Source organism: Lissotriton vulgaris, chromosome 1_1 (genome assembly GCF_964263255.1).
Source record: "Lissotriton vulgaris chromosome 1_1, aLisVul1.2, whole genome shotgun sequence".
Taxonomy (NCBI): domain Eukaryota; kingdom Metazoa; phylum Chordata; class Amphibia; order Caudata; family Salamandridae; genus Lissotriton; species Lissotriton vulgaris.
In genome coordinates this window covers 1,741,200,934-1,741,222,464 of record NC_141685.1, presented here as the reverse complement: position 1 = coordinate 1,741,222,464, position 21,531 = coordinate 1,741,200,934, and the positions used below count along the sequence as shown (strand labels likewise).

The 21,531-nt window shown below is 43.8% G+C and overlaps 1 protein-coding gene across 1 annotated transcript in view; it reads left to right on the top strand.

The window, feature by feature from the left end:
- The window catches only part of CAND1 (cullin associated and neddylation dissociated 1), a 348,469-nt gene that overhangs the window by 33,169 nt on the left and 293,769 nt on the right, over positions 1-21,531 (top strand). Inside the window, exon 2 of the mRNA XM_086919020.1 lies at positions 12,423-12,566. Within this exon, the coding sequence (XP_086775146.1) occupies positions 12,423-12,566 (144 nt within the window). The remainder of the gene's footprint in view (positions 1-12,422; positions 12,567-21,531) is intronic.

The window sequence follows — 21,531 nt, the reverse complement described above, 5'->3', positions numbered from 1 at the left end:
CCCCAAATTTTCAGGGGCTGCTCAGAAACAAAATGTGCCATTTTCCTGAAAATTTCAGCCGATTCCGTCCACAAACGCCAAAGTTATTAGACATAGAATTTTCAAAAGTTCCATAGACAAAAAATCCTAACTATATATACCTACTGGCGACCGCCAGTAGGTAATATATATACATGCTATTGCTCCGGGGTCCCGCACGAGGGCGGGACTATTCAGTGCTTATGACTTTGAGTATACCCCTGGAAGAGAACTAGGATTACAGGTAAGTAACTAATCCTTGCTTCTGTTCCACTGTCTGAATAGGATAACTTTCATTGCATCCAAACACTGCATGGCTTTGGAGAGTTGCTTGTTGCAGGTTTGATTAAGCTACTAGGTTCCCTATTCATTGCCTCCGGGTAGCCTTCATTGCCATTTTCATTACTAGAACTTAGTACACATTCTAATGCATTTAACAGGTTCTCTCTGCAGGGGTGTGGAATTTAATAAAATATCTACTTGTCCATGGGGCAGGTTTCTTCATAAATCTACCTGTAACAAAATCCACTTGTCCCCTTTGTGCAATGTAATTCAGCGACAAATTATGACAGCAATCTCATTAAACAGCTCTGATATAGCATCTCTGATTATGCCAGGGCTCATACCATAGTAGAGTTTGAATACTAGCAGTTTCCTTATGTTGCCATGTTTGCGCATATCTACATACTGGGGCTTAAGATAGTGGCAAGCTGTAGTTACATGGTTGGAATGCCTTTTTTAGTCAGTGCAAACCTACTAACTTGCATGTTGTAAGGGTTTTCACCAACTCTTCTCGGATTCTTTTCCCATACTGAGAAAGGTTTGTAACTTACACCTGACAATGGCAGACATGAAACTTCTTCTAAGGTTTGGAAAAAAGTGGTTGGAAGGAAAGGGAACTTACAAAACACTTAGATTTTCGCATGCGCAAATCTACACATGCATATTGGTTCATGCTAAAATGTAGTTCACAATTATTTCTTGGCCTACTTCTGTAAATTCTTGTGAATTCACGAAAGCCATATATCTGCACTTAATGCAATGACATACACCATGGGTGCACTTTTGAGACTTCAGTTAATAATTGGGCACCCTAATCAGGTCTGGTGTTAACCATGACCTTTCGTGTTGATTAAACTTCTGTCTCTCACTCTGGCTATCGGCTGGCTTCACTATGAGTGACAGCATTCTGCTCTTTCACAAAGAGCATATTAGCACACAAAGTAGTTTTATTCAGTGTCAGAAACTACTGTGGCAATGTGTGCTTTTTGAGTCCAAAAACTATTTTTGCTTCTGCCAGTGATTGTTCTAATGGTGAGGGCCAGGCAGCTCCCACACCAAAAAGGTTTTACAAAAACCATGCCAAAACAAGTCATGCATTGACCAAATCAAAAGGCTGACCACCAATTTCAGACCTACTGGCTTTGCCAATGCTTGTTTATTTTTGTTTCTGATCATCCTATTGAAACTGGTTACACTAATTTTCCATTATGAATATTTTTTGAAATACTAACATACTCCAGCACATTTAACTAAATGATGCTGCAAAGAAATATTACGTAACATTTTACATTAGTTTATCAACATGCCTTTTTTTCCTACCTGCATTTTTTGTGAACATTTTATTTCGAAAGCAAAGAATCCTCAATCTTGCTTTCAAGCTTCTGCAAATATTTGCATCTAATCAGAGCATTCTGGGAGCATTATACATAGCCTCATATTTATAAACTTTGAAAATTTGTGTACACATTTTTATACTGGGACCACTTTCAGTAGTGCAGTCCGAGCTTACAACATTGACTTGGAGCCCTCACCCTAATAATAATGGCTTAGCATTAATGAACCATAAATACAAGTTTGAACAGCATTGACACATGGACATAAATATGACCTTAACTGCAGACAATGCCCTTCCCTGATCTATAATATATGACACTGTAAACTGGCAGGCAAAGGGTTTGTGCTTTAGGAAGTTGAGCTTACTTGTTCCAAAGACCAAATACACATGAAAACGTGTTGCCCTTGACCCCAAACAATATGTCCTGGGAGTTGGGCAATAGGAATTCCACATTCCTGTCTCTGAAAGGTATGCTGATGATTTGAAACGTTGCCTTTGAGTTTTATATAAACATAGTGTGTTTCTATGCCCCAAGCTGGACTCTTGTTTTCAGTTTTGTTTTGTACTCCTAAAGCAGCCCTTTTGTGCTATTTAAAGCTTTATTGTTCCCCGCTGGAGGGTAAGATGTGGTGTTCATCCCATGAAGCAGGGAGAACAGAGGAAGGTTTGGCATAGAGTTGGATGTACTGAAAAGTGAAATATATATTTGCTGTCAACTAGAACATCTTGTTGTCTATTTAACATTTGTTTCTGTTAAAATGAGATTTTTGTAGTGCTTCTCAACCTCCAGTATTAGTGAATATTTATGGTGTTTAGCCATCCATGCTTTTTTAGTTTTCGTTAATGTATGGACTAGAATGACACATTTTCCTTTTACTAGTTTAAAAGGAGATATTGTTGGGGAGGAGACGCTCAAAGAACCATAATTTCTTAAGGCCACATAGACAATGGACCCCAATCAATCGGCATTTGTAGAGCGCTGCACTGTCACCCATGAGAGTATTTGGGCGCTGGGGTGCAAGTTCTCTTCGAAAGCCTAGGTCTTGAGAAAACAGTGGGAAGAGGGAAGAAACTAGCAGGAAAATGCAAAATAGAGGGCAGAAAAACGAGCCAGCAGAAAAGGCAAAATAGGACGGAAAAACGAGCAGAAAAGGCTAAACGGGGGCAGAAAGACTAGCACAAATGGCAAAACAGAGCAGAAAACAAGCACAAAAGGCAAACCAAATAGGCAGAAAAGGTAAAACAGGAAAGAAAAAGCATATCTAAGGGCAGAAAAGGGAGCAGAAAATGGCAAAACAGACTGCAGAAAAGGCAAAACAGAGAAGACGACAGCAACTAGGAGGGCAAAAAAACAAGCCGAAAAGGCAAAACAGATGGCAGAAAAAAACGGCAGAAAGGCATAACAGATGTCAGAAAAGCGAGCAGAAAAAGGCAAAACCGGAGAGGACAAATAAACAAGCAGATAAGGCAAATAGAGGGCAATAAAAGAGCAGAAAGGCAAAACCGAGCAAGAAACGAGCAGAGGCAGCACGGATTGGCAGGGATTCAGGCAGCAGAGTAGCAGACCAGCTGGATAGGAGAACTGTCGTATGGGGACAGGACGACCTGCTCAATGGAGTCGCACTGCAGCCTCCATTAAGTAGGTCCTGGGGGGAGGGCGAGGCACTGGCCTGCTGGAGGAGGGAAACGGCTAGAAGAGGGAAGAAACTAGCAGAAAAAGGCAAAGCAGAGGGTAGGAAAAACGAGCAGAAATGGCAAAACAGAGCAGAAGAGGTCAAATCAGAGCGCAGAAAAATGAGCAGGAAAGACAAAGCAGAGCAAGAAATGAGCAGGGGAGGCACAGGGGGTAGAGGGTATACAGGTAGCAGAGAGTAGCGGACTTGGGGCTAAGCTGGACAGGAGAACTGCTCCCCACAAGTGTTCCCCCTCCCCCAAATTCCTGGCCTGCGTTTGTAATGTTTAGTCTGACACCGTGCCCCAGATAAGATTTTTGTGGTGATAGTACCTATTTGTATAAGTAGAGGGTAGTTTCAATTTCCTGAATATCAATGCCAAGTAATTACTGAAACCAGCACTCTCACAGAGAAACTGCTCGCCTGTCAGTTACAGGCACGCTGCTCACCCAGATAGGTGCACCCTATACTCTCACAATGCTCACCACTCCCCCTACCATCACTGGCACCACACACTCCATACTCTTACAAATTCAGAGACTGGCTGGGACAGCATGACCTGGGGCTGCTGGCGTGGAAGAGAGAGATTGATGGGGAGATGAGAGAGGGGTTTAGTTTCGGGCACAACGGAGTCATTGAAAGTCTTGATGAAAAACAGGGGGATGCCTTCCACAAATATGCTGAAGGAACCCGGATTTGTTTCATTATAACCAATTCATAAGAACTTTCCCCCTATTAAAATGCATCTCCCAAGCTTTATCTTAGATGTCGACTAATTGTCTTAAATTTAACACTGAGAAAATGGAATACCTACTTATCAGACCTCTCAGCTCTTTAAAATAAACAAAACCTCTGCATACCACGGCTGCCTACCTTTGGTGATTCTTGGCAGCGGGCTCCTGACTCACTCCCAGGTCCTTGGTGACACTTCTGTTTCTTTGCTGCTTTGGGCTCCTGCCCAGGTCCTCTGCTTGCTTGTTGCGGGCTCCTGACATCAGCCCAGGGTGTGTCTCCCCCCCCCCCCCCCCCCCCCCACGCCGCCAGTGACGCTACTTCATCCCGCGTCGTGGCCGCTGGAAGGGGGGGACTACAGCCCCCAAGAGCCTTTGCGGCTGAAGCCGCCTACCTTCAGCCTGCGCCCGGAGGCGCTCAAAAAGACCCAACTCCTTCGGCAGAGCGGGAAACCTCTGCATAACACGGCTGCCTACCTTTGGTGATCCTTGGCAGCGGGCTCCTGACTCCTACCCAGGTCCTTGGCGACGCTTCTGTTTCTTTGCTGCTTTGGGCTCCCGCCACACCCCAAGGTCCTCTGCTTCCTTGTTGCGGGCTCCTGACATCAGGCACTCAAAAAGACCCGACTCCCTCCGCGTCGCGGGGCGCGCGCCGGGACAAGGGCGGGACAAGGGCGGGACAAGGGCGGGACCGTTTGTGGCCGGATGAGGCCGTGCCGGGCCTCCCCTCTTGGGTTTGTGCACTTGTGCTCCCCTAGATTGTTATCTGGTCCCCTATGTGATTGCCTTCTGATGCAGTAAGTTGTAAATGTCACAGCATTTATTGTGTAAAGAGTGATATCCTCTAGTGTTCTTCTTTGAGGTGCACTTTGTGTGGTATCTGCTAGTATCAGTCGATCACATAGCATTTGTGTATTTACCCTTGTCTGGTTTTCTCTATTCCCCTACTCATAGTGGTAAAAATGGGGAAGCGTAACCCTGTGTTGCTTGCTCCTGCCCCAAAGCTAAAAGCAGCTGCGAATCCCCAGCTTCCAAGCCTGACAGCAATAGATTGCATGCTGCAAAAAACTATTGAGGTGGTGGCCAACGCCATAGAAAATACAGAGCGCCACCTCTCGCTCCCTGCTGGTTCCCTTCCCTTCTTGCCCTGTTCTAACCCCTTAACTGCTGCCGTCGGCCAACGGTCGTCACGAGCACTACCTCCCCAGTGCTGCGCACGACCGTTGGCCGACGGGCCAGCGTTCGTTCTCCGAACGTTCAGCACTGGGCGCTGAACGTTCGATGCTCTGATGAGGCTAATATATCGACGTTTACTAATAACTCCCAGGACTCTATATTGGCGTCATTTTGCTGCTCTTCCAGGGGTCGGCTACATCTCAATATCTCAAGACCTAGCCCCCACCGGGGATAATGCATCTCCCGAGACTCTCTCTCCTTATCAATGACCCCCTCTATCTTTCAAAATGAGGTTATTATGGATTTTTCTTCCCAGGCAGTGGCTTCTAATGACAATGGGGGCTGTGACACGTCATTAATTACCAACTCGGCCACTGATTCACATCCTAGTATAAGCAGCGATGGCCCATCCGTAACAACTAGAGGGCAGTTGGCTAGGCGAAAGTCCAGGCATGATACTAAGGAATGCCCAGCCGCTAAAAATTGTAAGGGGAATGTAGGTGGGCCTAAATGTAAGAAAGTGGCTGTTAAGCATAATGCAACAAAGGAGAAGAATGTTAGTAGTAACGCAGTTGGCATTGTAACTACTAAAACTAACAACATAGGCCCACTAGCTGACGCACAATCATGGGAATATATGGAGACCCCTTTGGAGTCCCCCCCTGGAGAAATCCCCTAATAATCCAGCAAGCAGTGGACTAACTAGCGGTTATATTGCTCTGTTACCCAACACCAGCCCAAATGTAGTGTACTGTCCAAATCCTGCAAAAGAAATCCCACTCATTGCTCATATTGAGCAAATTATGAAGTCCTTCATACTACCAGTACTTGAGAGAATAAAAACTCTATCAGAAAGACTGGATCGCTTTGAGCAAGGGACACTCTGTGGACCCCTCACAGATGGGTATACATCCGTCCCCAAACCAACTAGGTGCTCCAGGGCCCTCGACTGGAACTAAATCCCCAGCGACAATAGTAACAAAGGCCAGTAAACCTACAAAACAACCATCGACCAAAGGGGACGTAAGAGTTAGTGAGAGTGTATCTGCATGTAAACACAAAGGTGACCACACTGATAGTATTGTAGAGACACAGAGTAAAGATTTGTTTAAAGCCTGACTCCGCTCATAGTACTGAAACTTGTTTTTCTCATGTCAACCTGCCTCCAGCCTGTATGCCTTATGTAGTTGCTCTGGCGGGATTTCCACGGCTAATGCCAGGTAAATCGGAGTCTTATACCTAACTGAAAAACAAAACTACATTCTGGCTAAATAAAAATAGGCCCCTCTCGAGGCAACTGGATGGCCATGTTCTTTTTGTCAGGCGAATCAGTTGGGTGGGAAGCAGTATTAAGGAGATCCCAGGCGACTGTATCTTAGTTAATTTCAGGGATGCACGAGTTGCAAGTTTTATCTGTAACCAGCAGAATGCATACAATGACAGTGGCATCAGCACCCATGGTTTGGGTTATTTTTACCAACGGCCACCTGGTTGGTACCAGGGGCAGAGAAAAGGAAACCAATTTTGGGGAGGACTCGCTGGCGACTCCAATGCTTATCCAAACCCTGCTTTTTGCAGAGGTCCTGTTTATTATGGAACTAATAACGGGTACTGACGTAGCGTTCGTTTGTATACTAATCATTTGTCTGCCCCTGTTGGTGACAAAAGGCCCTATTGGAGTAGGTCTCCAAAAATACCCCTTGGGAATTCCCTTACTCCCCTTAATCTAACCCCTGCGGAAGCAATACACTCAGGGGAAAGGAAAGGGTTACCACCCCAAATTTAGGAGTCTGATTGCTGGCCTATCGATGGGGAGGACAGAGATAATAATCTCACGTCCAGGTTTGATACAGATAACGGCCAGGCCATACATATTGCCCCTACCGGTATCTATATGCCCTCAGCAGCCCTATCTTTTGATTAGAGTTATGCTTCTTCGCTGCATGTCCTTTCGCCACTGTGCCTGGCAACTGGTACTGCAGAGGAGCAGCAGATTCTATCTAGTGTACGGACAAAATGTTCTCAGGACCAAGTTGTGGCTGATGGACTAATGATTAAGATCATTAGTTGGAACATAGCAGGTATTGCCAGAAAGTTAGATATTCCAGATTGGAATGCCCTGGTGGAGTCTCATATGATTTGTATCTTCCAGGAGACTTGGAGCCTGGAACCCAATCATAGAGTTGGCTATACCACGTATTTCTTACCTGCAGTCCTGCCGGCGTCTGGGAGAGGCCGACCTTCGGGCGGGCTCCTTATCTGGGTGAATATTTCTTTGGGTTGCAGCATTACGCAAAAGCAGTGCAATTCGTTAGACATTCTTGGGATCTCATTAAGAGGACCAGGTAGTGGGAGAACCCTTGACATATTTAATCTATATGCTAGAGGCACTAAAGGTGGTTCCCTATCCCCACAATTGCATTACTAGAAGGGGCACTTAGAGGTTGCCGTGATGGCACGCAGGTTTTGGTCGCGGGGGACTTAATTGCACATTCGAGCCCCTTGCGACAGAGGACATCATGGACCTCACTGAGGACGATGCAAGGAGGGGCATACCAACGTTGTATGGAGAAGTGTGGCTCACTGGTTAGAGGAGGCAGACCTGGAAGCAGAGGTCAGCCCAGGACCAGGGTTCAATTCCCGGCTCGGCGGGGTCTTGAGTCCTAAAATGTCCATGGACTTGACAATTCTCGCTCCAGTGCCTACTCGATACACGGGTTCACACTCTGCGACTCTGGGCAATAGCTTGCTTAATCTCCACAAGGGCCCCTCGCGGTGGGATGCCTGGCTTTCACCTTGTAGATACCCTGCCGGTGTTATCTCACAGGGGAATACCAGGACGGGTTCCCTAAGCAATCTCTTAGATACCGGGTCGGTGATTTGCGCTATATAAATACATGTACATTTACATTTACATTTACAACGTTAGCAATCCAACTAATAAAAAGATGGTCACAAAGGGCAATTCAAATGAACGCTCTGACCATGGAGTTTGGCTTAAGAGCAACAAATGGAAGAACCTCCTCAGACCCCCTAGGCGCTCACACATCTAATAGGGCCAACCACACGTCAAGGATTGATTATATCCTCCTTGATATAATGCTTTTGCAAAGTGTCCAGGATATGCTAATATTACCTACTGTTGATAGTGACCACAATTCACTATCATTAAGCCTAAAACATTTGTGGCCAAGTAAAAATGGCCCAGCTGCCCCAAGAGAGGTCAAGTTCACTTCAAAAGTTTTGCCTTCTAACTGTGGTAGGCGCCTTAAGTGGAGCAAAGTAGCTCTGGATGAAAATAAAGTTCTGACCACAGGAACACTGTTGGAAGCCTCACAAAGCAAGCTAGACAAGATCCTTCTGGAATACTTTGACTCCTCTAGAGCAACTGCAGTATTCCAGGATACCATCTAGTCAATAGGAAATCTATTCCTGCTACAGACGCGAGGGGGCAGGGAAGAAGGACATCAGAGGCCCAAGACTAAGCAGGGGTGGTATACACCCAAATGCAGACAAAAGAAGTCTGCTTTAATTAAGGCAGTCAAAGCAAAGTCTCAATCCTTGATTTAGCACGCTAGGAAAGAGTATAACCAGGTGACAGCAAATGCTAAAAAGGAGTGGGAGGACCTCTACTGGCAAACACTAAAAGAGGCCAGTGCTTGGAGGGATACGGGTCGTTTCTGGAGCATTATAAGAGCTAGAAATAGGCCTGATAGCGATCTCATCACATGCAACATCACTGGCGAGGCATGGTTCGACCACTTTTCCAAATTGTATACCTGCCAGTTAGGAGTGACTAGCGGCCCTGCTCATTGTAGCCCCCTTATACTTCCAGGAGAAAATACCTTGTTCCCATACAATCAAGGAAGTTAAATATGCGATTAGTTGTATTGTGCCCCAAAAGGCAGCCGGACCGGACGGGATTCCCGGGGATCTGCTTCGCTCCGATCTGCCGAAATGGGGAAGCTTATCCATTCTATGCTCATCGCTATTGATAAAGGTGCCCCTATCCCCGAATCATGGAAGGGGGCTGAGGTCGTCCCCATATTTAAAAAGGGGCATAGGGACGACCCTTTAAATTACCGCCCAATAAGCTTAATGGACACCACTCAAAAGGTTGTTGGAAAGGTGGTACTCGAGAGAATCTTGCAATGGGCTAAAGAAAACGAGATTCTCTCTGATTACCAAGCGGGTTTTAGGGCGGGCACCGGGACAATTGAGCAGGCCTTTAGATTATTGCTAATTTACTGGAAAGTGGTTGTCATAGGCAAAGGCAGTTTTTATTTCGCGTTCATAGATCTAAAGACTGCCTTTGACCTTGTGCCTAGAGAACGCCTTTGGGGAGCATTGGCCGATATGGGGATTCCTCCCAATATTCTGTCCATTCTAGTGATGCTTCATGAAGGAGATTTTGCACAAGTGAGGTGGGCTCTGAAGGACAGTTAACCAATAGAATTCCGGTGGAGAGAGGGGTCCGCCAGGGATGTGTTTTTGCTCCCTCTCTCTTTTTCACTCTGTGAATGGTGTGGTTGAGCATTTGTTAAAAAAACCATCAGATGCCCCATCCCTGGTGGGGGAGAGAATTCCTACTCTCTTATTCGCCGATGACATGCTTTTAATATCTAAGACCCCAGTGGGCCTCCAAAGCCTTTTAGACAACTTCCAGATTTTCTGTACCCAACGAGGCTTAGTAATAAATACAGATAAAACAAAGTACTTGGTCCTGAACCCCCCGAAAAAACTTGGTCGATCTCCGGTACTAAATCATGTATCCCTGGAAAGGGTCACTGTATTCGACTATTTAGGCATTCGAATTTCAGATACCATACAGTGGACCCCACATCTTTGTAAAATGTTGTTAAGCCACAAGATTGGTCGATCTCCGGTACTAAATCATGTATCCCTGGAAAGGGTCACTGTATTCGACTATTTAGGCATTCGAATTTCAGATACCATGCAGTGGACCCCACATCTTTGTAAAATGTTGTTAAGCCACAAGAGGGTAACGGGGGCACTTCTCAAGGAACAGCGGTCCTCTTCGGTAAGACCGATTGCCCCTGTCATCGAAATTTACAAAGCAAAGGGTGTTAGTTCAGCCATCTACGGGGCAGAGTTGTGGGGCACTTCTAATATAGATCATTTGACAAGGTCCGAAATAAGTTTTTAAGGGACCTAATTTCACCCCAATGTTACCCTTGTTGCTTGACTTAGGTTGTCATCCAATCAAAGATCTGGCAAAACTCCGGCCGCTGCTCTTATGGGCCCGGCTGTGGCGAGTACCAGAGCTCGCTAAGTATGCGAAGGGGTTAGCAGAAGTCATGGCAATGACGGGATGGCATAAAATAAAGTGGTTAAAAGATGTGAGATCCCTGCTTGGTAAATTAGGCCTAAATGAAGCCTGGGACTGCCGGTCTTCCCCTTCCAAGGCAACCCTAAAGATCCTCTACTGGCAATGGGCTACCTCTAGAACTAGTACCGATCCAACCCTTGCTAGGTCAACAGAAGAGTTCCTGAGGTTTAAAGATGTGCCATTTCGGGAACCCTACCTAGATATTGTTTGCAAATCAGCAGATAGGGCTTTGTACTTCAGGTTCAGGGTGGGGGTCCTTCCAGTGCGCGCCCTAACTGCTTGTTGGAAGCCCCCGTCCCAAACAACAACCTTTTGCCCTATCTGTCTAACCAAAATTGAGTCTATAGCCCATATCCTGTTTGCCTGCCCGGCATATGTGAACCCGAGGAAAAGGTGGCTTAAACCTATATGCCGGCTGTTGGGCACAAGGCATTCTAATGAGGCACTTCGTATTTTAATGTCAGACACACGCCTACTGTTCGTTTGTGGTCTTTCAAAATTTTTATCGTGGGCATGGTCCATTAGAGCAAAAAGGCTTATCCAATGTGTTTAATTTGTATTTTTAAAATTTCTTATTTATTGCCCCATTTCTCTTGTTCTTAAAACCTAATATTTGGTGTAAATGCATTTTTGAAAATTCTTTTTTATGTATAAATGTGTTTTATAAATATGTGATGCTTTTATGATATGTTTTCTATATCGAAATAAAGCCTTATGACTGACTCAAATAAACGAGGGCTGATTTACAAAACTTGGCAGTGATTGTTTTTCTCCCACCTTGGCCACCTTGGCCAAGGAGGCTAAAATCCCTGGGTAGATTCTCATCCATACAAAGCAAAATGGAACCTAAGCCTGCACATTAAGTAATTAAACATCTCAAAACCTTTCACAATCCAGATAACTTCAGACAACTGGGTTAAATCATTGATATTTTTCACTTCGGCGTGCTGACGTTAGATAGTTTTCACCCCAGAAGCACAGAGCCATGATGTGCTCGAACACTGGTGCGCCCAAACTAAGCCCCTAAAAAAGGGATCAGCTCAGATCCTAGAAATCTGTGTGCAGAGCGGTTGGGATGGGTGGGTCAGTAAGGAATCTGCAGCCAGAAGTTGTCTTTACCAGATGAGACATTACTGAAGGCAAATAACTTGTACATCTGGTCCGTCGAAATGCCTGCAGTCACCAAGGCTTGTACCAGGTTAATAATAGAAATTTAAGTTTTGCACCCACATTTTTTACTACCTGATATTTGTATCATTTTTTGACAACTGGTATTCCTGGTTCGCTTTAAACAAAACGGCAGAAAATATCCGACCCCATTTATTTTGCTCTCGGCACCTCTTTAATAAAGGCACCTTTCTTGACTCGTCTTGGCCCATCCCCCACAAACATGCGGCCCTCTTTGTCTCTTCCTGCTTATTCTCCTGCTATCTTACCTGTTGGTCCCACTCACCCAACTCCACCTTACATCCTTTTTCCCCCGTCTTGTACATCCCCTTTTGCCAGCAAGTTTCTCTAATAAGGGCACATCTGCTAACTAAGGTATTTTCAATACCCCAAAGCACTGCACTATTTGACATCCAGTATTGAGTGTTTAAGATGAATCTGTAGTTTAATAACCGCCTTTCAGCTAGCTAGTAATGTAGAGAGGATGATGGATGAAACTCAATAGGTACTACTTGTGTATCATGTTCATTTAACGGTGGGAAGCCATGCTTCAAGCATTTAGGCATGGTAACTGTGTGAAACACTTCAGATGTACTAGTTTGTTAGTCTCCAGCTCCCTTTTCTTCCACACCTACTGTTAATTGCATTTATAATTTAAATCACAACATGTTTAATTATTTGCCCTTTAGGTTCATGGCAACAAATGATTTGATGACTGAGCTCCAGAAGGATTCCATCAAGTTGGATGATGACAGTGAGAGGAAGGTCGTAAAGATGATTTTGAAGTTGTTGGAAGACAAGAATGGTGAAGTTCAAAACTTGGCTGTAAAATGGTGAGTTTTGCCACTGAATCTGCACTGTGATTTGACTGCTTTCATTGAGAATTGCATAGGGGGTGTATCACAGAAAATGTACTGCAAATAAGGAATGGAGTCACGTTTTCTTCAGATTGCAGTGACCGTTTGGGATGCATTTAGTGCTAAGGCATGTTCAGTAATGCACAATTGGGGTGCTAAAACATCCACTAAATTGAATGACAACAAACTGTGCTGTTGATTATATTGGAGAAAACAGCAGTGTGGTCAGCCTACTCTGGAAATATGTTTAGAATCCCTGCAAATGATCCCCTGTGGATAGAAGTCTTGATGATGGTAGAGTAACATAATTACTAAGATGTGGAAACTGACATTGAGAAATGTAGCCAAGTATGATTTGTATGTATTAGTCTGAGGAAGAGCATGGATGTGGGGTGATAGAACTCAAGTACGTGTGCGTTTTTTGCCTGTGCTTCTCTGGCTTGTGAACTCACTAATTATGGACTCGCCTTTTAAAATCTTTTATTGCCCATCGTAGCTGACACAAAGCGTAGGTTAGACTTTTATCATCAATTTTAGAAATCTGCATTGTAAAGGATCACCCTGCCACTTCAAATCTAGTCTAATTGTTGGCAGAAACATCTATCCTTTAACATTGGCAGCATGTGAACCAAACAGGGACCCTGAAGTTTTATTCTAAAAACACAACAGAAAATGTGCATAAAAATCACTGAATTAGTTGTTGTGCCATTTCCACGTAATTGCAGATTTCCTAAAGTTGCCACATAATCCATCATCTGGTGCATAATTTGCACATTTCAACGGAAAAATTTGTATGCAACTTAAATGGATCGATCGTTGGTAAAAGTAGGATTGTCTAATAATGCAGCCAACCACTACATCTGTGCAAAACATAGCTCCGCACCTTTCTGCTGTTTTTGCAGTATTCAGATAAGCAGATTAGAAAGAGAAAATGTTGCCTTTTGTTAGTTTGAAAAAAGTTTTCATATTTAAAGTAATTCAGACATGGTGGAAATAATAATCCTTTCTGTGTCAAGATTAATTATTTGTGCAAATCCATGTGTTGGAATTTGAAGTATTCTCAACGCATCTTCTATATCAAGAAATTTGCATGGATAATTAGATCCTCACGAATAAATGACCAGTTCCACTAAGGGAAGTAGTTCACACAATTCTTTATTCTTTAAATCTTTATTTTCTTCTCTTCACAGCAGGCAACACGTTTCGTCCTATTTAAGGACTTCTTCAGAGCTCTTTAAGTTATCCTTTCTATTGCATGAGTGTTCCCTCTTCTCAGATTGAGCAGACCTTATGATACTTCTTCTTTGTCCCTACGGTATTGAGATCCTCAATCAAAGGAGCACTCGTCTTTTTTTGTACCCCTATAAAATTCTGTTGGTGAAATAGCAGCTTTAGGCGCTTTACATCCTTTGTTTGCAATCTTTAGTCAAGGTGTTGGATGCGAATAGAGGGACAACTTGACCGGAACCCGGTTTCAAAGAGCCATGGGTCAACATTGACCGTATACAGCCCAAGGAACTACACCATATAATATCACCTTGACTAAAGATTCCAAACAAAAGATGTAAAGAATAAAGAATTTTGTGAACTACTTCGCTTAGTGGAACTGATTTATTGTCTTTTATGTGTACGGATCAAATTATCTTTACAAATGTCTGTTGTGGAAAGTTTTTTCACATCATAGGAAACTATGGGGCCTTGTTTCCTTTGATCATCGCACCATATGCTAACACAATTCTCGTAACACAAGTAAGTGCAGTATTACATCCTAGACCCCTTTTGTAAATTATTTTTCTATATCAAGAGAGCCTAGGTGAGAAACTTGAAAAATCAATCTTTCAATCAGCATTTGTATAGCGCAATGCTGTCACCCCTAGGGGTATCTGGGCGCTAATGGTGCCAGAGCTCTCTCAAAAAAGCCAGGTCTTGAGTTTCTTTCTGAAGTCTAACCAGGAGGGTGCTGGCTGGAGGTGGAGAGACAAGTTGTTCAAGGTCTAGATGGCCATGATAGGAGAGGTCGCCGCTCCGGGTGCAACAGATGCTGGGGGTGTGCACAAGGGCAAGAGAGGTTGAGCGCCTGTGCCTTGCAGGTAGATGCAAGTTTAGTCAATGATTGATGTAGAGCTTTGTACGCGTTCGCAAGGATCTTGGACTGACATTTCTTCTTGATGTGGAGCCAGTGGATGTTACGGAGGTGGGGGTGATGTGGGTCTGTTTGGGGAGGTCCAGGATGAGTCTGGCTGCTGCATTCTGTATGGTCTGGAGTCTTTTGGAGCTGGGAGGAGATACCTGCATACAGAGCGTTGATGTAGTCAGGGTGGCTTGTGACAAGGGCATGGGTGAAGGATTTTCTGGTGTTCATTGCGATCCACCTGAAGAGTCTGCAGACGAAGCGAAGGGTGTGGAAGCAGAAGGAGGCAAATGCGTTGACTTGTCGTTTCATGGTCAGTTTGCTGTTGAGGATGATGCCTAGGTTGCGTGCATGGTCTCTAGGTGTGGGTGTTGGTCTTGAGTTCTGCTGGTAACCAGCTGTTGTCCCAAACGGTGGTGCTGTTCCCGAAGAACAGTACTTGTGTCTTGTCGGAGTGAAATTTGAGGCAGTTGTCTTTCATCCAGTTGGCTACGTTGGTCGTGGCGAAAGTAGGTTTTGGTGTTGAAGGGGTCTTCAGTGAGCGAGAGGATTAGTTGAGTGTCATCTAAGTAGGAAATTATGTTGAGTCTGTGAGATATGACAACGTCTACGAGGTGGTGGGGTCAAGTAGGTGTTAAGCAGGGTGGGGTTGAAGAAAGATCCTTGGGGCACCCCACATATAATGTCCTAGGTTTCCCAGGTGAAGGGAGGCAGCCAGAGGCTATGAGCGAGACCTGTGAGGAAAGAGGCAATCCACTTGAGGGCGTTTTGCTGTATTCCGATGTCTGTCGATGAGGGTGCAGTGTGAGGCGGTATCAAATGCAGCAGAGAGGTCCAGTAGTATCAGGCCACTATTTCTCAGCAGTTGAGGAGAGATCTGATGTCATCTGTGTCAGCGATCAGGGTGGTGTGAATGTTGTGGTTTGCACGGAATCCTGACTGTGAGGTGTCAAGTAGGGGTTTTTGTTCCAGGTGTTTGGTAAGTTGTTGGTTGATGGCTTTCTCAAGTACTTTGGGCTGGTGCAGGAGCAAGAAAATTGGTCGATAATTAGTGAGATCGCTTGGGTCGGTGAAGGGTTTCTTAGGAGGGGCCTGACCTCTGCGCGTTTCCAATTGTCCGGGAAGGCTGCCGTGGAGATGGAGGTGTTGATGATGCTGGTGAGTTTGGCACTATTTAGGATGGTTTCGAGGTTGAAGTGTCGGTGGGCGCCCCAGAGTGGATGGAAGACGTGGTGGTCTGAGTGCTGAACTAAGACTAGGTGGTGATAATTTGACTTGTTTGCGTTAGTTGGTTGATGTTATTGAGGTTGGTAGCCATGTTTTAGGGGTCGAAAATTTTGTAAATGGTGGTCATCTTAGTGTGGAAGTATTCAGAGAGGTAGTTGCAGTGTTCTTGGAAGGTGTGGATAATGTTCTCTGTGGCTTTCAGGTTGGAGAATTCCTTGACTATTTTGAAGATTTCCGTTATGTGATTGGCTGCTGTGTCAATGCTGGCTGTAATGTCTGCTTTCTTGGCTTCCTTGATGCATAGGTGGTAGTTGCTGAGGGCTGCTTTATGAGCGGCTCTGTTGGAGGGGTTCCTTTCTCGAGTTAATAGCGGTTGCATTTGATGGTTCTAGGCTATGGGGTGTACCAGCTGGTGTGTTTTGGAGTTTTGTTGGTTTTTGCTGGAAACACATCTGGAAATGCATCTGTAATGTACGGTTGGGACCGGCTTTTGGTTGGGGGACCGGCTTTTGGTTGGGGGACCGGCTTTTGGTTGGGGGACCGGCTTTTGGTTGGGGGACCGGCTTTTGGTTTGGAGGGGGGCTGGGCCCAGGGCACCAATCTTGCTGTTTGGAGCCGTCCGCCTTAAAGTCCTGCAGACCGCAGCGTCACTCTTACCGGTTTCCACTGATTCTTAATAAATAGCTTTTAATTTACCTATTTATGCTTTATATTAACCTTATCGCTGCTGCCGTTGGACGAGCTACCTCCCTGGTGCTGCGCACGGCCGACGCGGCTGCACCCGTTTCTTCGAACGTTCAGCACTGGCGCTGAACGTTCGAATCAGTAAACTGGTTAAAACCCCTCCTATCTGCCTTTACACCTTGTTACCCCACACCAACTACCCTTTCCACCACCAACAACTTGCCACTGGACTGATCGAGCTAAGAGGCCAATCACTGTTTTGATGTGTGACTGACCTGCAACACAAAATGTGCACCCTGCTGTCTCATTTTATTTACTAGCTGTAGGTAGGGCACCACATTTCTTTCCACCAAGGGCTCTATCCAAGCAGGGGCTGGCTCTGTGTACAATGTTGCTCCCCTGCAAAGATGTACTACCAGAGGGTTGTAGTGTGGACACACAATGAACCTGTAATTCAAAGCTTGTATTAAAACATATTTGGGATGCAGGATAGAAGAAGCCCACCTTTTATTACAAGTGTGTGCATTCGAGGGAGGTGACATTTTAGAATATTTTTGTCTGCATGGCAGGATGCTTCCAAAATATATTTAATTTAACAAAAAATAGAGCAACCTAATGTCCAATTGAACATGGGTTCACATGGAACTCCTTTTAGGCAAAATAGGATGAGACAGAACTATTGCGTTTGGTGCCCCTGTGATCTGATCTATATAGGACAGACGCCACAGCAAATTTAGGACAACATATCTCCACATAGGAACAGGATTCACTGCTCTATTATAACGGCACCTATGTTACCTCATTTTCTGTAAAAGCAGCACAACGTTGATAATCTCATATGGCAAGTCATTGAGAAGGCCATACCATTCCCTAAAAGTAGAGACATTGTGTTTGTTTCCAAGACTAGAATGCAAATGGATTGTGAAAAAACGATTTAATAAGAAATGGTTTGGATACGATGGAAGAGTGGTGCAACTTCATTACACTGATGAACTGATAGATCTGCTACCTTCATCATGATACGTTTTTGCCTCTGGAAGCCTTTCTCAGAATAATAATTTCTTCATTGTCTAAACTGTCTACATTGTTCTAATTGGTTTTTCTATATGGTACCCTATTGACTGCTCTCTTTGCTTATATGTGCTTCGTCTTAGAGTTCCCATTTAGACTGATGCCCGGTTTAGAATTTTCACTAATCCCCTGCTTAATAACTATACTAAGGCACATTTGTGATTGATGACTAGTATCCTTATCGATCATTATGTAACACAAGGGCTGATTTAAATGGATCCTTGCTAATTCCCTTGAAATTACGCTGTACTTGCCACTACCGTGTGTAGCACTTCCTTGCAGCTCCAATGTCAGGCAAATGATCAGACTACCCCCCCACCCCCCAATGCCAAGCAGTACTACAAGCCGAGATAGCCTCCCGGCACATGAGGCATCACTTGCCTGAGCGTGCAGGGTTCGATTACCTAGAGTCTGTTCTTAAATCAAATATTTGTTTTCCCACTGACCATACAAGTTTTGAATCGGTGCTCATTCCCCTTTTGACCTTTTTGGACTTGAATAAGTGGTGTGATTTACACAAAATTATGACAGTCGTCATGGCCCTCCAGCCTTCAACGGAGACTCTCAGCTCAAAATTGACACCCTCCGCATGCTTGACGATACTCCTCTCCATCGAGGACGTTGCATGGATGGACGTTCACCTCTATCTATTCCTACTCTGATGAGCAGGGTGCTGCTGCTTTGTCAGTGCATCTCTGATCAGGAGATTGCACTAAACGGACTGCTCGGGGAGTATTTTGGACTCTATTATGTTGGTTCAATTCACTGTGTGAAGCTGATTTTCTTTCAAATTTTTACTGACACAAATGGGGCAGTAATTGTCTTAATGCCACACTTTTCATTAAAAGGGCTGAATAAACCCTTATTTTCAATACCTACCAAGACGCGTCCAAACTCTGGCCTTTTTTGTTAGGCCTCCACCCCTTCTCTGCTTGTAACATCTTTCCCATTCTAATTGGCAACATTATTACACCTGTCCTCCCTTATATTGCATAGCTGTGTATGGGACGTTATGCTTCCTTGATTGTGCTCTTTTGCCACAAGTCGATTCTAAACCGCTCTGCTAGTCAAGCACACTAGTGACCATTTAACGTTGTTCCTACCCCTGTTGCTGCACTTCCCAGTGGTCATTTTATTAAGTGTTGAGACCACTTCAAACTCGCACCATTATGTAGCGTGTTAAATTCATCTTTGCTTTTACCATTTAATCCTTTTCAGTTCGGTGATTATGCATATTTCCTTAGTTCCCAGGTTCATCATAGTCCTGATCAGACCCTAGTATTTGGATAAAGAGTCGAAAGGCCGTTGACAAACAAAATAAACAGACCTAACCTTTGTTTAAATAACACATTGAGAAGTCCCTCGGACTCTCTTTACATTAATCCGATGTTGCTGTTTTTCTGATAAAATAGCCAACATACTGTATATTCTTTTACAATTGGAACAGTGTTCTTTTTGGTTCTGTTTTTCCTTGCACCTGGGGTTCTTCTCTTCTTTTTCTTCTATTTAAAAAAAATAAAAAAATCTTTCATCCTCCACGTACTTGCTAAATGCTAAGATTGTTCTGCAAATTAAATTAAATTCTATGCGTTTGAATCTGATTAAACTACACTGGTTGTGTCTTTCTTTTGAATCAAATGTCTGCATCGATTAAGTCTAGACAGAATTTTGTCTGTTGAAAAATAGAAATTTAAATGTAGGTTTAGATTAAATCTACACAGGAAATTCTGTGTCATCCTGTTTTGCCTACAAATGAGTTTCATGTGAACACTTGTTCGAAGTTCTCCAAAATCTTGTCTTGTAAAAAAAAAAAAAGTTCCATAAAGAGGTATCAAATTATGCCAGCAGTATCATATAAAATCTCTTATCTGACTATGTAGGGCTTGTGTTTTATCAAGGTTTGGTTCAAGTCTGGTTTTGATTTTGCCATGTTTTTGCAAATGTGCAAAGCTTCGAATTATGAGTTGGATTTCTACTCCACTCAGTCTTGATTGGCCTGTTCCAGCACCTGGATTTACCTGAATTTGCATGGCGTGGGAACCACAGACCTTATTTTATTGGCTGGAAAATCCAGCCGGCAAAAAGTCCCGAGAATGTGCTGCATTGCAGCCTGGCTCTGTTTTCCTGCAAGTGTACACTTGTACATTTGCTGATGTGATGATCATAAATGTTTGTGACAATTACTGTTTCCAGGCTTATTTCTGTAAACTCTTTTGTATTGCTGAAAGTATTAAATCTGCGCCAATACAAGAAGATACACTTGTAGTTGTACATCGGTGATTTTCTTTATATTTAAGTAGTGCATTCATCAAACGCTTTTTAATAAAATGATGGCTCAGAGAAATGTTATTTAAGGTTGCACAATATTTTAACAAAACATTTTTTCAAGTTGCATTTTTTGTGTAAATTTTATTTTAAAAGCAATCCATAATCTTGTTTTTATGTTTATGCATGTGCTTGCATATAATCGAGGGGCAATCTGGGATCTTTAAAAGTAACTTCAATTGTTAAAAATTTTGAACATAGATAGTTTTTTTTTATATACTGGAACCATACTTTGCAATGCAAGCGGAGTTAACAGTTCAACGAGGTTCCTTAGTTAAAGACTTCTGTATTAATGAATCATACATGTACCAGTTTGAAAAACTTTAGACCTATGAAACCTCATCTTGTCTTTGTAGTAGTCAGTCATTTTTCACTGATCCATACTGTAGTTCTATAAGTGTTTGTGCTGCAGTAGCGTGGGCCTACTTGACCAGTGAACAGAATAAACATGAAAATCTGTTATCCTTCACACCAAAGAATATATCCCAGGTGTAACACCCTGACTTAATTTCTGCTGAGTACAACACATTACATATCACCGAATCTATTTTACTCTGGACATAGTTAATAAAAGGTGCCCTGGTGCTTACACACAATACAAAATAAACAAACTACTGCTCCTTAGATATCACTTGTAGGGAATAACAACGGCTTGTTTCTACAGTCTGTGCCCCGAAGGTAAGTTAATGAGTGTTTGATCAAATTCTAGTATAAGAGTAATGAGACCAAAGCTACTAGTTTCTCAGCACATATGTATATCCCCCAGGGTGATCACCAAATGTCTAGCAGCAGCTCATCTACGCAGACAAAAAATGTGTGTCTTCATCTATCTGATGACTAGCTCATCAAAAGCACAAAGCATCAGTGCTGTTTTCAACACACTCAAACTACCATAAACTTACTTCATCGACTAGGTTTTACAGTCAATGTAGTCAAGTCCCACCTACAACCTCTTTAAATACCTTACCTCCGAGCCATCCTCCTCTCAAACAGGATTAGCTTACCCAAATGCAGCATGGATTCAGTCCTTCCAGACACTAATTCCACAATTTGAGGCTCATCAGTTGATTAGTCATGCATCTGCTCGTCATCATGCTTAACCATAGTACCTCATGCCAGACTCAATATGTGCCCGTTGAGGGAATACCTAGTACTTCAATGGACTCAAGTGGAGGCTCAACAGGAAGATCTAGTGTTGCCCAGCTGTCATGCTTGCCACTCTGCAGTAGTGGAATACCAACAATCTTTTAAAAGATAGCCTTTCCTAGACCCATTTCCGCAGAGAACCAGACCGACCGACACATCACTCATAGGTTGAGGGGGGCGCATTCACAGGAGTGGACTATACAGGTTCCCCGGACTCCCAGTTAAACCCATCTCCATATCAATCAGCAGAGCTGCTAGCGAGTAAAGATTTTCTTCCTCACCTCGTTGGCAAGGTAGTCTCCTCAAAACAGAGAAAGCAACAAGCATGTACTGTCTGCAAAAGCGGTGGGGGGGCAC